At 31.1% G+C, this 16,625-nt stretch overlaps 1 protein-coding gene and 1 long non-coding RNA gene across 2 annotated transcripts; both read right to left on the reverse strand.

Moving 5' to 3' along the window:
• Positions 1 to 1,249: 1,249 nt before the first annotated feature.
• LOC105112359 (uncharacterized) lies at positions 1,250 to 1,645 on the reverse strand. The gene is made up of 3 exons (XR_839741.1): positions 1,553 to 1,645; positions 1,389 to 1,439; positions 1,250 to 1,303 (listed from the first exon to the last, which is right to left on the reverse strand). It is a non-coding gene; the product is annotated as an uncharacterized LOC105112359 (long non-coding RNA).
• Positions 1,646 to 4,761: 3,116 nt separating this feature from the next.
• On the reverse strand, positions 4,762 to 5,258 carry LOC105112373 (uncharacterized). The gene is made up of 2 exons (XM_011008065.1): positions 5,002 to 5,258; positions 4,762 to 4,889 (listed from the first exon to the last, which is right to left on the reverse strand). Exons 1-2 carry the CDS (start codon positions 5,234 to 5,236, stop codon positions 4,762 to 4,764), a joined length of 363 nt encoding a protein of 120 aa, XP_011006367.1. The 5' UTR covers positions 5,237 to 5,258.
• Positions 5,259 to 16,625: the final 11,367 nt, after the last annotated feature.

Consider the following 16,625-nt stretch of genomic DNA (forward strand, 5'->3'; position numbering starts at 1 on the left):
ATTTAAATTACAAACTCGCATTATCAATAATTCTATTTTATTAATCAATAGATCTATCATTGGGCTCGTGATTATGAGGTACCTATAAATAATTTATCATAATAAAAAATAATTTTATTTCATAAAAATTAACAAGAAGAAAAATCATAATATTGCATTTAAATTGTAAATTCATATTATCAACAATTCTATTTTATTAATCAATATAATTCATTCATCACATCGAAATTTCATCATCATCTTCAACCTAATATGACCAACTCATTTTCGGGAATAACCCCTTACCATATATCAAAATTTCCAAGCCCATTTTCTAAGTAATACCCTTTGTTGGGTGCCTTGTTTCTTTGTCCATGTTCGAATATCAGTCCAATTACTGGAAGATTAATTCTTTCACTCCTTATTAGATATTAATCTTGTTATCGAGAATCTAATCCCATCGCTCTTTCTCGAGTATCAGTTTCATTACCGAACATCTAATTTCATAGCCCCTTACTAGGCATTAGTCTCATTTATGAGAATCTAATTCAATCACTCTTTACCAAACATTAGTTCTATTCCTAAGAATCTACTTCTATCACTCTATGTTGTTGCACAGTATACCACATTACTTTTTATTTCATGCTAATAATATTTTAGGTTTACTTCTTTCAATTTAACTTTTATTTTCAATTCAATCCTCATTAATTTTTTTTTTTATATTTTCTCATTCTATTTAGTTTACTAAACAAGAAAACCATTAATAACTCTCATACACATTTGCTTTTTATATTCTTGGACTATATGCCGGTGACGTTTTGATTCTAGGGGCAACATTTGACAAGAATAACATGGTGACACGACTAAAAGATTGATGTCCTCTCCCAAGTGCAGAAGTGTTAAAGTAATAAATAACCCGACAAGACTAGTGTCGAACCACATGAAGGTTAATTGTATAAATTATAAATAATAATAATATAACAACATAAAAAATAGTAATAATACTAATACTACTACTAATAATAGTAATAGTAATAGTAATAGTAATAATAATAATAATAGTAGTAGTAGTAGTAGTAGTAGTAGTAATAATAAAGAAAAAGAAGTTGATGAGAACTTTGAGATGAGAAATTAATATGAGAATCAAATAATGATAATAAAAAAATGCTTAAAGTTAGAGGATCTACTAATGATATTTTAAATAAATATAGTATAAACTCTTTTTATTATTGAATTGGAAATCACATACAAAAAATGTTACAATCAGATTATAAATTTTCTTAATTATTTTCCTATGAGGGCGCGCCGTTGAGGCTTTGATCAACTGACACAATATTGAAATACATTTCATCAAAACCAGGAGGCAGACAGTAAGTCTAAGAGCTCAAAGGAAAGAACTGGAAATTTACCATTGCTACTTGGTCCTCGAGAATCAATCAATGTAGTAGAAGCTGGACTTTCTGTTCAAATTATGAAAGAACATTCATGGATTAGTTTAGAAAGAAATATGTCCATAGAATTTAAAATAACAGAGAACCTTGAATAGTTTCAGAATATGATGAGTTCACCTCACCTTGTACACTGGAGCCAGTCCCTTGTTGCTCCATGAAGTGTTGCCCCTGTTGCTGCGTGGAAGGTTGCCCTTGTTTCTCAATTAGAGGGGCAAGAGAAGATGAAGAAAAGTGGTGCTTCATTCTCGTGCGTCGCCATCCTTCAACAAACAGAAAAGTAGTAAACTTGTTAGAAATATATTTGAAGCAGAAAAGGAAAGCATGGTGGAAGACAAATCTCATTCGTAACTATATTACTCTCTTACAAGAGGAAGTCTCAATGAACTTGAACTTTTGACTTTGAATGCTCCATATATATATATATATATGAGAACTAAAGTTCACTTTTTCGACTTCAAAATTAATTTCAATAGTTCCCCTTAATTTTAAAAGTGTGACATTTCTTGAAACTTGAAATGTAGTGGAGGTTTTATGATAATTTACAATATCTTTTGTTTTTGCATTTATAATTAATTTTCTAGAATTAACTTCCATTTTTATTTGAAAATATCTCTCTTCCATCTTTATCTTAGTGGCTTCTTTCATCATGGCTAGCTAATGGCATTCCATTGCCATTTCTTGAATTTGCTTTTCTTTAATTATTGATTTTCTGAATATAGCTAGTCCTAGCCATATTTTTTCTCTTGTGATTGTTGTCATAATTCTCTTGCTAAAAATCTATTTTCAACATTTGACTTTTTAAGTGATCATTTCATTTGTTTAGGTTGTTGCCTTCTTCTTGTCATGGCTCTTTGGTTATTTTTCATGTCATATAGGAAGAGTTCTTCTCTTCTTCATGTGTGGTCTCTCTTGTGCCATATCTTAATCATTCCATTTCTTCAGGCTGCTGCCTTCTTCTTGTTATGGCTCTTTAGCCATTTCTCATCTCTTATAGGAAAAATTCTTCTCTTCTCTTCTTCATATGATATCTCTCTCGTACCTCAAATTGATCATTCCTTTTCCTTAAGCTCTCTTCTTGTCATGGTTCTTTGACCATTTATCATCTGTGATAGGAAGAGTTCTTCTTTTCTTTTCTTCATGTGTGGTTGCTCTTGTACCAAATCTCATCTCTTGTGGGCAGAGTTCTTCTCTTTTCTTTTTGATACAGGATCTCAATTCTCTTTTTAAGGTTTTTGACTATTTATCATCTTACATCTCTATTTTATTAAACATTATTTGTCCGTCCATTCTATTTTAGGATTTTATATTTTAGTTTCTCTGAAAGCTCATAGATTGAACTAGCATTGATATCATATTAGAAATATATTTGAAGAGAAAAGGAAAGCATGGTGAAAGACAATTCTTATTCATAAATATATTAGTCTCTTATTAAAGGAAGTTTCAATGGATTTCGACTTGGACTTACAATATTCCATACATATATTTAAACTATTTTAAGATAATTTAAAAGACTTAAAAAATAAACACATATTTAATAGTTACATACATATATATATATAGGAGATACCTAGAAGAACTAAAAGACATTTTGAATATAGACTTCAAAATTAATTTCAAAAGAGAACTTTCATTTGTCATTTTTCATAATCATTATGTGTCCATAGAATAGCGTTAAGAGCATAATACTAAATGAATATATGGGGAAAGAATCATGTCAGTACATTTTATATTACTTTTTAATTTTTTTGGAAATGTGTCCTTTTTATATTACTCTAATATAAGAACAATAAATATGCAAAAAAGAAAAAAGAAGTTGAAAATTAATGAGAATGAAGTTTCACCCTCTCTCATAATTCATCTGTGCAGGGTGGAAACTGGAGCCAGTCCCTTGGTGCTCCATGAAGTGTTGCCCCTGTTGCTGCGTGGAAGGTTGCCCTTGTCTCTCAATTGGAGGGGCAAGAGAAGATGAAGAAAATGGATCACGAGATAAGATGAAGTCATATTCTTTCAGGAGACGTTCAACTGATACAGGACTTGGAATCTGAAAAGGCGGTGCTTCATTCTCGTACGTCGCCATCCTTTAACAAAAAGAAAAGTAGTGAACTTTCATTTGTTATTTTTCATAATCATAATGTGTCCATAGAATAATGTTTAAAGCATACTGAACGAAATATATGGGGAAAGAATCATGTCAGTCCATTTTATATTACTCTAATATAAGAACAATAAATATGCAAAAAATGAAAAAGGAAGTTGAAAATTAATGAGAATGAAGTTTCACCCTCTCTCATAATTCATCTGTGCAGGGTGGAAACTGGAGCCAGTCCCTTGTCGCTCCATGAAATGTTGCCCTTGTTGCTGCGTGGAAGGTTGCCTTTGTTTCTCAATTGGAGGGACCAGAGAAGATGAAGAAAATGGATCACGAGATAAGATGAAATCATATTCTTTCAGGTGACATTCAATTGATACAGGACTTTAACAAAAAGAAAAGTAGTGAACTTTCATTTGTTATTTTTCATAGTCATAACGTGTCCATAGAATCAGGGGCCGGAGCAAGAGAAAAAAACTAGGGGGGGCCAAATTAAAAATTAAGGGGAGCAAAGTTAATTTTTTAATTATTTTTACAATATTTACAAGGGAGGGGGCTGGGAAAAAGAATTTCCTGCAGGGGCCCCGCCTCAGCCACTGCATAGAATAGTGTTTAGAGCATACTGAACGAAATATATGGGAAAGAATCATGGCCGTCTGTTTTATAATACTTTTTTTTTTTTTTGAAATGTGTCCATTTTATATTACTCCAATACAAGGACAAGAAATATGCAGAAAAGAAAAAGGAAGTTGAAAATTAATGAGAATGAATTTTCACCCTCTCTCATAATTCAACTGTGCAGGGTAGAAACTGGAGCCAGTCCCTTCTTGCTCCATGAAATGTTGCCCCTGTTGCTGCGTGGAAGGTTGCCCTTGTTTCTCAATTGGAGGGACCAGAGAAGATGAAGAAAATGGATCACAAGATAAGATGAAGTCATATTCTTTCAGGTGACGTTCAACTGATACAGGACTTGGAATCTGAAAAGGTGGTGCTTCATTCTCGTACGTCGCCATCCTTTAACAAACAGAAAAGTAGTGAACTTCCATTTGTTATTTTTCATAATCATAATGTGTCCATAGAATAATGTTTAGAGCATACTGAACGAAATATATGGGAAAGAATCATGTCCGTCTGTTTTATATTACTTTTTTTTTAAACGTGTCCATTTTATATTACTCTAATAGAAGAACAAGAAATATGCGAAAAAGAAAAATGAAGTTGAAAATTAATGAGAATGAAGTTTCACCCTCTCTCATAATTCAACTGTGCAGGGTGGAAACTTCCAGGTGCCGGGTTTCCATTGTGGTAGTTGGAAATAGTGCCGCTGCTCGACTCTTGAGAACCAATCAATGTAGTAGAAGCTTGATTTTCTGTTCAAATTATGAAAGAACATGCACGGACTAGTTTAGAAAGAAACGTGTCTATGGAATTAACCTACCAGAGAACCATGAATGGTTTCAGTTTATAATGAGTTCATCTCACCATGCGCACCGGTCAACTCATATATTTTCCTAGCAGAGGACCAATCAAACCCTTGTTGCTCCATGAAATGTTGCCATTGTGGCTCAATGAAATGTTGCCATTGTTGCTCCACTGGAGGGGGTAGAGAAGATGTAGACAATGGATGACGGTCTTTTGCACCAGAATATGATGTCTCCGTCAAGTTATGGTTACCAAAATATGGAGTTCTATCAGCTGCGTTACTGTCCAGCGCCATCCTTTAACAAACAGAAGAGACGTAAGCTTACATCATGGTAAACCGAAGAATCTCAAACTATTCCTACAATCCTATTTGATAATCTTCATAACTTGTTATCTGTATGCATGTCAATATTCAATCCCTTAATTTGAATCAAAACTTATCATGAATAAATTTATCTGCTATACCAATTCGATTCTAAATACCTCAGTTAATCAATATATAGTTGCAAGATATAATGGATCACGGTTCAGGAAAATTCTTACATTTGACGACATTGATGTAGATCTCTGATAGCAATAGAACAGCGTTTAGAGTAGTACACTGAAGACGTATCATGCATGAGTCATACTTGCAGCAAATTTAAATTTATCATTGCCCAAAAGTTTTTTTTCTTGCTAACCATATGGAAGAGAAACGGTTAAATGAAAAGAAGAGAAAATTACCCTCCTCCATTATTCATATGTGCTAGGTAGGAACTGTTGGATGCTGCATCTTCACTGTGATTGCTGGAAACTGTGCTCCTCTGGGGATGACCAGATGATGAACGTGGAATGTTATATCCCTTATGTGGACTCTCAGCTGTAGTACAAAAAAACGAAAACCACTAATTCAAATGTAACTATGATAAGATTAATCTAAGAACTTTTACTTGCAAGAAACAGATGAAATTTGAAAATGATGTCTGTAAAAATGCACGTGTTTTGAGCCTGGATGGGGATGCTTAAGAAAGTTCCGAATCTAGTCTCATATGTTCAGCAAGTGACTTCGTAATTTACCAAGCCAGGTGATGAAGGCTCAATTTCAAGCTATCAGAGACCCCACTCCAAGTCTTCCATTCAACCTAAAAGTAGCTAGCAGCCACAACCAATGCAAATTATGCAATATATATACGGATCATGACCAAGGCATGTTTAAGGGTTAGATGAACTTCCGTGCAGGTGAAGATTTTATTAATATTTTTTTATTAATAATTTTACATAAAAAAGTTTATAATTCGTAATTGAGTTATCAAAAAATCTTAAAAATTTGTATTGAGCCTTCTGATGTTTTTAACTTGGGTTAAAATTTTAAAATTTTTAGAGAAATTTAGAAATTTAATAAAAATTCACAATTTGATCATTTTATGTTATCGGATGTGATTTTCAATCCGACCATCAGATTGAGTTGAAATTTTATAAGGGATCTTAAAATATATTAAATTAAATCTGGTTAAAATTTTAGAGTGAATAGAGTTTGGTAGTGCTAAAAGAAAAGAGAAATCTGGTTAAAATTTTAGAGTAAATAGAGTTTGGTAGTGCTAAAAGAAAAGACCATCAAATACAAACAAAACAACTCATTAAGGGTAAAATAATTATTTGCCATTAAAAAATAAAATAAATCAACTAATCTTGTAAACTTACAAAGTCTAACTTATAAAATACCAATTTAATGAAAAATTAAGTGAAAGAAAGAGAAATTAAAAGAGGAAAACAAATTTAATTATTTTATTTTCCAGTTAACATGAGATTGTTATTTTATCCTGGTTGAGAGGTTGTTACAATATTAATTCATATTCGATTATAGATGGATTATATTTCATAAAATATCAAAAGATATAACTTTAATAGTGATTCATTTTTACTTTTATTTTAGTTTTATGTACTTTTAAATTTATTTTTTAATATCTTAAGTAGTGTATTTAATTAAAACTTTACTATTAACTTCAAAAATTCATATACAAAAATTAATAATTCATCTTAAAAAAATTTATATATTTATTTAATTGCACAAGGACAAAAAAGTTCCTTGCGACGCACTTCATCATGACTATATGTTTATCTGTCCATACAGCTCAAATAATCTTCAAAAGTTGAATGCATTCAAATTTATCCAACTTCTATGTTTTGACCATAAAAGAATGCTGTGGCAAGAATTTACCACGCATGTGCTGATTGCCTTCTCCAAAGGGAGCCAATGAAGCTTTTTGAGATGCAAGATTCTGCAGATGGCACTGCCTCTCAACTAATCGATTAAATGCTTCAATTTGATCTATCAAAATTAACTTCTTGCAAAACTCCTCGAAAAATTCTGTATTTTCTCTTGTCATTTGATCCCACACTATGTCACAAGATGAAAAAAAAAAAAAGATGTCAGAGCTAAAGGAAAAGGAACATAGAAAATTGATATTTCAAGAGTTTACTGTAGTAAAAAATCATGTAACTTTTGTATCATGAAAGCTACTCAGAAGAGGAGAAGCTACTAACAATTGTTCAAGCTATTTACCTCCAGTTGTAATGCTAGGCTCGATTCCAACTTGTTCAAAGACTGTTCTAATCACTCGTTTTTTATTCATATACAGTTGAAGGCATCTTTCAATCAAATCTTTGGCCTACGTAATTATCATAAACAAAGAAAAAACTTGAACGCATTACTTTCAGTTTCACTTGATATATCAACATGAATTTTACACTGATACAGGTGAACATCAAATAAGATGACTTACAATCATAATTTTTTTAACTAGTTCATGGGATACTAGACCATATCCTGCCCAAAGAGCACCTGCATTAGTGAAATCTTGTACGTTTCTTGGTGGCCCACGAGATTCCATAGCTGGGAATCTTTCTTCTGCTGGTTGCTGTGGAAGTTTATTTCCATTGACAAGTAATTAACAAAGACAATTAACAAGTCATCCCCATCTGGGATACTATGATAGATTCCAAAAAAGACAGAAATCATGAGTGAAGGGAGTCAATACCTTCCTGTTCATTTCAATTCAACGCAAGAAATCACTTCATGTTGTCAGAATCTGGGAAAACTCTTGATCATGCTGAACAGAAAATGAATTGTTATCAGCAATTGACAATAACGGAGACAATTGTTCAAAATTCTAGACATTTCTATACTATTTGTTTTCCTTATTTATGAAGTAACCAAAACTAAAAAGAAGAAGGAGAAGAAGAAGAAATCCACTAGTGCCAAACCATCAATGGAGTTCAAGATTCCAAATTTTCTTTCTTGCACTTTCCTAGCAACCAAACACAGACAGATTCTAAATAAAAAGGCAGGAGATCCAAAGTTAAGATTCTTTGAATCAAGGTACAAATAATCAAATTCTTAAAACCTACTTAGTTGGATGCTCTATTTTCTTTCGTTACTCACATCATAAAGAAACAGAACCCAAGGAAAGATTGAAAAATGACAATTGAATGAAGTTCAAGATTTTAACTTTATTTCTTGTATTTTCCAAGTAACCAAACACAGCCATTATCCCACAAAGAATCAAAAGTGAAAGGAACTTGAGAACTCACCTTCACCACTACTTGTTTTCTTTTCACTCCTGTTTCTCGCTAACCAGCAAGAATTAGAAAGAGGGCTTATCAGTTTTCTTGTTTTCTCTCTAGCTCTGCAGATTTTTTTATCACTGGTTTGAGAGAGAGAGTGAGTAATGTTTCCGGCTATTTGATCATCAGTCTTTTATAGCTTTTGTGCAAGGGTACCTAAGCTGTTTTCATCAGAATTATATGGGGCTCAATAGAAATGGGGCAGCTGAGAGTTAGAGGGCTAGTGGCAGATGGTGAGGATTCAAGCTGTTAATACAGTTTGTTAGTTAAAGAGTTGTCTCGACAGTTATTTTTGAAGGGAAAGCAGCTAGTCCATTTGCTAGTCGTGCTTGATTGTGGGTCAACAACATAGATTTGTTTGTATCAATATACATGAATACGCATGAAACATTCTAGTCGATCTGCTGCAAAAAGATAAGGGGTAAGACAACCAGTGGAACTTTTCTAGCCTTAATCTTGCGTTAGGATTCTTCTTCTGATTGAGCGTTCGAGGAAGGAAGATTTGGGTGGTCATAAACTGACACAATAATGAAACACATTTTTTTTCAAAAAAATAATAATAATTAATTTACATTAATAAAAACTGCTGGCAAAAACTGAGCACCCAAACCTTTAAAGAAAAGAAAGTTGAGAGAACTTCCTTCCAGAAGAACCAAGTCTTTGAAATGCTCATAACAAAATCATTGCTTCAGTATTTGCTTTGGATCCAAATGAAAGACTCGCTAGCAACCTTTTCTTGCGTCAAAAGTAATCAGAGCCTCCCTCCCTTTACTTGTTTCTCTTCTGGTTTGTTAGTTAAGAAGAAGGGGAGCAGCTGAGAGAGCTGGGGGACACATGCCAGGTGGAAAGGAGGGTTCAGGAAGTTAATACAGTTAACAGCTGGTTAGTTAGCAGCAACGAGACTATCCTGAGACCTTGCACTACTGTGCTTGTTTGAAATCAAGCGGCAGACGAAAGAATTAATCCACCATTTCGAAATGACCTTGAACAAAATTTGAAGAGAAAGTTTGAGATGGTTTTGAAGAGGAAGATGGATTTCAAGGGAAGATGGTTTTGAAGAGGAAGATGGTTTTTGTTCCAGAATCTTAAATCTACTTGGAAAATATGACACATCCCAAACAATTTTGTGAAGAGGAAGAGGCCCTCAAGAATCTTAGTCACATAAAAAATTATGTTTATTATCTTAAAATTGAAAGAGTTATTTTGGCTCACCGCGGTATACTATCCATGAATAATACATATAGTATTTTTTTATGAGTAGTACTTTTCACATGTATTTCTTTTATATATATATATATGTATGTATGTATTTTCTAAGGTGAAAATGAAGTTTTTTATCTGAATAATATTACACTTAACATCCTTTTATTATACAAAGAACATATTCAATGAAACAGAGAACACACTGATCTCTTCTTTACACATAAAAAATAGATATTTTATCCTTTTGATTTTTTGCATGTTTGCCATTTGATTAAGCAAACTCAAATACTGACTTAAGCTAGCATTAGAGTGTATCTGAGAGAATTATTTTACAAGATTAACTTAGGTCTAAAACTCATCAGCCAAGAAAAGTCTTTATTATGTGAAGTTTTTTCATGATTTATTAGTGGCACTGCTTATAGGAACTTGAATAAAAAGCCAGCCTATTTCCTTTCAACTTCTACCACAAAAAATATATATATATATATATGTCATGGCTGATAAGACTTTAGTACATAGAAGATTAATTAATATACGCACAGCGACTTCAATTCCCATAGGTATCCAACTTCTCATTCAATATGTAAAATTACTCAACAAAGATGTTATATTCATATAAAAATAACTTTTTTTCTTTTTAATATAACCAATAAAAAAAACAAAAAATACTCTAGTTTCATGAAGAAACTGGACAAAACAATATACTAAATAGGCACCATATTCCAACTATCCAAATAAGTCAACACCCCCCAACAAATCAAAGATATAAAAATAATTACTTCCATCAACCTTCTTCTAAGTCTTATTGTGTTCATTCACATGCCCCTCACCGTAAAAAAAAAAAATTAGGCACGACATGCAGGAGATTACACCAACCTCAATTTCTACACACCATTCACGTCAAGTGAAAGAGTCCGCAGTTTATTATAGAATATTATAGACTTATCTCACTAAGGATTGTGTTACTACTAAAGCCAACATAAACAACTATAATGACCTTAAAAACTCAAAGAAGCACACATAAAATTTTAGAAGCATGGACAAGATTTTCCCTATAATTTTCAATGGATCTTCTTCATCACAATGTTAGCTAATTTAATAGGCTCAAAACTCACCAGTCAGGGAAAGTTTATTTTCTATGAAGTTTTTTAACGACTTGATCACCACGCTAGTTAATTTAACAAAAAAAAAGAGGAAGATAAATTGCATATCAAAGCTTTAATAGATATTGTCAAAAAAAAAGAGGAAGATAAACATGCATGCCCCATGTTTGCTGTCAAATTAAAAAAAATAAAATTATAGAGATAGATTGCAGTTTGGGGATACAGTAGAATTAAGGTCGAATGCTATGCTTATTAATCTGTTCAGAAGCTAATTCACAGAGGATTGGAAGTTGGAAATCTATAGGTTATTTCCCTGAATCCAATTTAACTTTTTCATTCGAACATGATAATAGATCGGCTTCCTCGATCTTTGTCTATAGTTAATACAGGAAATTGCTAGGCTAGCAGTATAGGAAGTTTGGTTAAAAGATGCTCATTCAAATAGTATAGGAATTTTTTCTCTTCTTTATTTGGTTGGAATGTATAGTATAGGATATTTGCCTAGCTACAAGCTTACGAAAGTATTTTCTTTTGTCAAGAATGTTAATGGACTCCAAATTCGACTGCAACTACATATTTATGTATTTATCACTCCTATTTTTCAGAACATTTTAATACAAAAAAGAACTTGTAAATTAAAGAAAGCAACGATATGAAATTATTTCAGGTTTTACGGTTAACTTGTACAAAAGCTCCAAGCTCATTATCATCAAACATCAACAAAGTAGAGAAAGCTATAGGACAATTTTGTAATCCAAAAGTTATACCAATGTTCATACAAGTTTAGATTATAAATATGTAGCTATGGTCAGGGCCGGAGTGAAGGGGAAGCAAGGACCCAGACCCCTACAAGACTTTTATTTATTTATTTGTAATTAAATATGAGGTGCTGTAACAGTTTTTAAAAAAAGGTGCTTATGTGGAAAGGCTTTGTTTTTATTAAATGGAAAGAAAAAAAATATAAAGTTATCAATGTGTTTTTTTATCTTTTCTCTCAAGCAACAAGTACACTTCTAATATAAATACTTGCAAGTTGCAAAATAGCCGGTCAAAATAAACACAGAAATAAAGATGCAGATCATAAACATGACCAAAGCAAAGTACTATTTAATTTATTTTTTAGTAAACAAAACAAGATAATTAGATATCAATAACTCAAATTTTAAAAATATATAATTTTTTTAGAAGTTTATTAAGAATTTGATGAGATTTTTTTTATAATTTTATTATTTTTGCTCTTTTTTTTCAAATTTGCTAGTTCTAACAAATTTTTTTTTTACAATGATTTTTTTCTAATTAATTAGATATATTTTAATGGTTTGTTTTGATTATGCATGGATTTTTTTTTTATGTTTTGTTTTTAGCAAAGTCATCAAAATTATCAATTTTTTCTCATGATATATGTTTTGATTTTAGGTTGAACCATGAAAAAAATAAGAATAATTGATTTTTTTATGAAAAAAAAAATATTAATAACTCACAGCCTAATAAGCCAACTTCAAGTAATGTTGAAATTATGGTTGAGTAGCCTCAATATGCTTCAGTTTACAAAAAACCTGCACTGATTAGTGAGCAGCCTCTTACTAAAATCGACATTGCTCATTTAATTAGAGATCCAATCAATCATCCTCAAATTTAGGAATACCCGGTTAATCAACAAGATGAAATTCAAAGGACATACATTAATTTGGGGTCATATCAACATTTGATGTTTGAGTATCCGCTGACTGGTAAAAAATATCATCGTCAATTTTAGTCTCATTAGTTCAAAAGTTATTTCTTATTTAAATATTCAGATAAGAATACTGCATTTTATTTCCCTTATTATTTATTTCCAAGTAAACCATCTAGAAAGCCAAGATCATACATATTTACTGTTAAAAGAATTTAATTGTTAGAAGAAAGTTAATAATAGGGAACGGTGTGCTTTTATGACTCATATGGGAAAAAGTCCAAATTCAGCTCATAGATTTACTATCAAGTGCTTGGAAAATTTAAAAAACCATTCATGTCATATTGAGAAGGTAGTTAAGAGGCAAACTACTCAAGAAATTCAAAATAATCGATTGCATATCAAAGCTTTAATAGATATTGTTCGTTGGCTCACATTTCAAGCATGTGCTTTTAGAAGGCATAATGAATTTTCAAAATAAAAAAATCAAGGTAATTTTCTTGAAATGATAGAACTTTTAGAATCATACAATGAACAAGTAAGTACTCTTGTTTTGGGGTAATGCTCCACAAAATGCTAAATACACCTCACATCAAATTCAAAATGAAATTTTGCATGTCTTTGCTAGAAATGTTTGGTCTTCAATTCATCATGAGATTGGTGATGCAAGATTTTGTTTAATTATTGATGAAGCTCGAGATGAATTTAGAAGAGAGCAAATGACCCTTGTTATTAGGTTTGTTGATAGAAGTGGATTTATATAAGAATGATTTTTGGATATAATTCATGTCAAAGATACAACTGCTGCAACTCTTAAGGAAGAGATTTTCTTTATTTTATCTCATTATAATCTTAATGTTCAAAATATTAGGAGTCAAGGGTATGATGGTGGTAATAATATGCATGGAGAGTGGAATGGTTTGCAAACTTTATTCATTAATGGTTGCCCTTATACATATTATGTATATTGTTTAGCTCATCAATTACAATTGGCTCTTATTGCTGTAGCTAGAGAAATATCTGATGTTCACACTTTCTTTCAAAATTTGATTTTTATTATTAATATTGTTAGTGCTTCTTGTAAGCGTAATGATGAATTATAATCTTTTCAATCAGCTACAATTGAACATGTAGTTGATATTGGTGAGATTGAAACGGATAAAGGAGTTAATCAAGTAGGTGATTTGCAACGGCCTAGAGATGGTAGATGAAGTTCGCACTTCAAATAAATTTGCAGTTTGATAAAAATATATTGGGCAACTTGCTTGGTTCTTAAAAACATTGCTTTAGATAAATTTATTTATTCTCAACATGGCGATACGACTTTTTCATTTAAGTTGGTAATGTCATTTGATTTTACATTCATCTAACATATAACGAAGGATGTTATGGGAATTACTGATATGCTTTGCCAAGCCCTACAACAAAAATCTTAAGACATTTTAAATGTTATGCATTTGGTGATTACCACAAAGACTTTAATTCAAAAATTAAGAGATGATGGTTGAAAAACTCTTTTAGAATAAGTGACATCATTTTGTAAGCATCAAGACATTGAAGTTCCTAAAGTGTAGGATAATCTTGCCGTAAACAAAAATCAGTAACAGTTGATCAGTACTGAGTTGATATATTTACAGCTATCATTGATCAACAACTGCAAGAGCTAAATAATAGATTTAATGAGAAGGCGATTGAGCTTCTTAAGTTGAGCACAACTTTAGATTCTAGAAGTAACTATAAATTATTTAGTGTTAAAGATATATGCCTACTTGTTGACAAGTTCTATCCTCAAGATTTTTCTTATATAAAAAAAAATTATTTGAGACTTTAATTGCAACATTATGAGCTTGATGTACCTAATCATCCAAAGTTAAAGAGCATGTCATTGATTGCTGATTTATGTCAATGATTGTTGAAACAAAAAAAAAATCAACAATTTATCCACTAGTTGACAAGTTGATTCAGCATATTTTGACTCCTTCTGTTTCAACAGCAACTACTATACGAGCTTTCTCAGTAATGAAGATTTTTAAAACAAGACTTCATAATCAAATGAAGGATGATTTTCTTGCAAATTATTTGATTGTCTATATAGAAAAAAATTGTTGAAAGATTCACAATTGATATGATAATTGATGATTTCTGTTTTATGAAAGAATGACGAGCACAATTAAAATAAATATGTAAGAATCATATTTTATTTTATTTCAAAGTTTATCAAACATAAATAATACTTCACTTTAACTAATGTTTCTTATATACTTTGTATGTTTATATTTGATAGGAATAAAGACCAACAACATTAAAGTGATAGATATATCATGAAAATAAAATTAACTTTATTGCTTTGACTCAATTTGGTATTGCTCCAAACCTTTTACCTTATATAAAGGTCATTATATGTTTGTAATAAGTTATTTGAATAAAACTAAATCATGCGGGTTTTTTTTTTACAATTCATGTATAATAAATTAAAACAAATATTATATCTTGTTATATTATTTTTGACCACCCCTAACAAATAATTCTAGCTCTGCCCTTGGTTATGGTTAACTTGCAAATAACATATAAAATATATAAAGATTCTAGCATGTATATTAAGCATATATCCAAAGTAGTATAAGAGATTGAAAAACAATCCTAATATGCATACTGATTATATAATGAATAAACGAAACAAGACTAAAATAAAGTATTTACTTGTTGAAACACTTTAAAAATGATCAAGCTTTGTTGTCGTAAATGATTAAAACTTTATTGCTTCTTATATGGTTCAAAAAATTACAACAGTAGCACTTTATTTAAATGCACTTCTAAATAAGATTTATAAATAAAAAGATAATGTTACTCAAATATCTTTCAATAAAACTGAATCTAAACTCTAGATTGAAAGGAAAACCAATACTTAAAACAAAACTAGAAAAGGAGAAAACTTGAAAATCTAAGGTGAGGAAGAGTTAAAATTATGAAAAAAAATAGTACAAGAAAACCCTTCTTACAACCAGCTTTTTATAATAAATTTTTTAACCAAACCTGATAAAAATTAATTAGTTTTGGTTCCTCCCCATGATACCAAAACTAATCTTGGTTGTTTTTTTATGGTAAAGAGATAGAAAAATATTCAAGTTATTGAAGAGTCGGTTCTAGAAAAAATAAAAAAATTGATTAGACATACTTGGATCAGATAAGATAATGAATTGAAAAAAATTATTTTTCAAAGACCAGATTTAAGTACAAAATTAAGTTGGTAAAAAGAAATTTACAACACACCTAGGCTAAGGCCTACTCGAGTCACATGCATGTGAGAGTTTAGTTTCAAATTTCATTTTGTTTAGGTCTTCTTCCCTCCAAAAACTTAGATTCCTTATGAGTTTAAATGTACCCATCAACCATGTTTTCAACAAAACCTTCAACGTTCGAAATTAAAGAATAGAAGAAAAAAAGCAAGGAGAATGAGAAGGAGGAAAATGATGATTTGTTGGTGATTGAAAAGAATTTGAAGCAAAGAGATATCAATATTGATGCTAAGGTGTCTCCCTTTTTAAATTTAGCTATAGTTTGCAATATTGCTTATGAGAAACTCAAGAAAAAAGAAAAGGGAGGAGAAACCGAAAGTGCATGCAATATTAGATGATAGAAAGATAGACGGGTTGGTGAGGTAGAAAGCTTTTAACAAGCCTGCTAATTACTTTTACTTGAAGAAAGAAAGAAAAGTTGTAGGAGAGAAGCTACTCAGTTCTGCTATCAAGAGTTGTCGGAGGATAAGTCATGAAGAAAGGATCGCATATTCAAACGATGTTATGCTCATGGCAAGTCAAATAAAAGAATCAAGGAGAAGATGCCAAACCGTGATTTTGTCTCACTAGAGTTGCCTCAGGAAGTCATAAAAAATTGCTTCTATAAAAGGAAAAGATGTGGAGTTTGTGGCGGAGAAACAATTATATCAAATTGATATAAAAGATGGTAACAGTCTTTGTTGATCACACTTAGACAAGACATAGCTAGAAATTTCTTGAAGATGAGGAAAAAGGTGTTCTTAGATATGGTAATTGATTGAAAGTAAAGATCCTTCGACCTCCCTGAAAAGAGTTAGTGATGAAATC

This window comes from Populus euphratica, unplaced genomic scaffold, assembly GCF_000495115.2.
Source record: "Populus euphratica unplaced genomic scaffold, PopEup_1.0 scaffold336.1, whole genome shotgun sequence".
In the NCBI taxonomy this organism is placed as follows: Eukaryota; Viridiplantae; Streptophyta; class Magnoliopsida; order Malpighiales; family Salicaceae; genus Populus; species Populus euphratica.

Coding starts and splice junctions, on each gene's coding strand:
- LOC105112373 (XM_011008065.1), bottom strand. CDS start 5,236: ATGGCGCTGGACAGTAACGCAGCTGATAGAACTCCATATTTTGGTAAC. Junction 4,890..5,001: donor TGAGTTGACCGGTGCGCATG/GTGAGATGAACT, acceptor TAATTTGAACAG/AAAATCAAGCTTCTACTACA.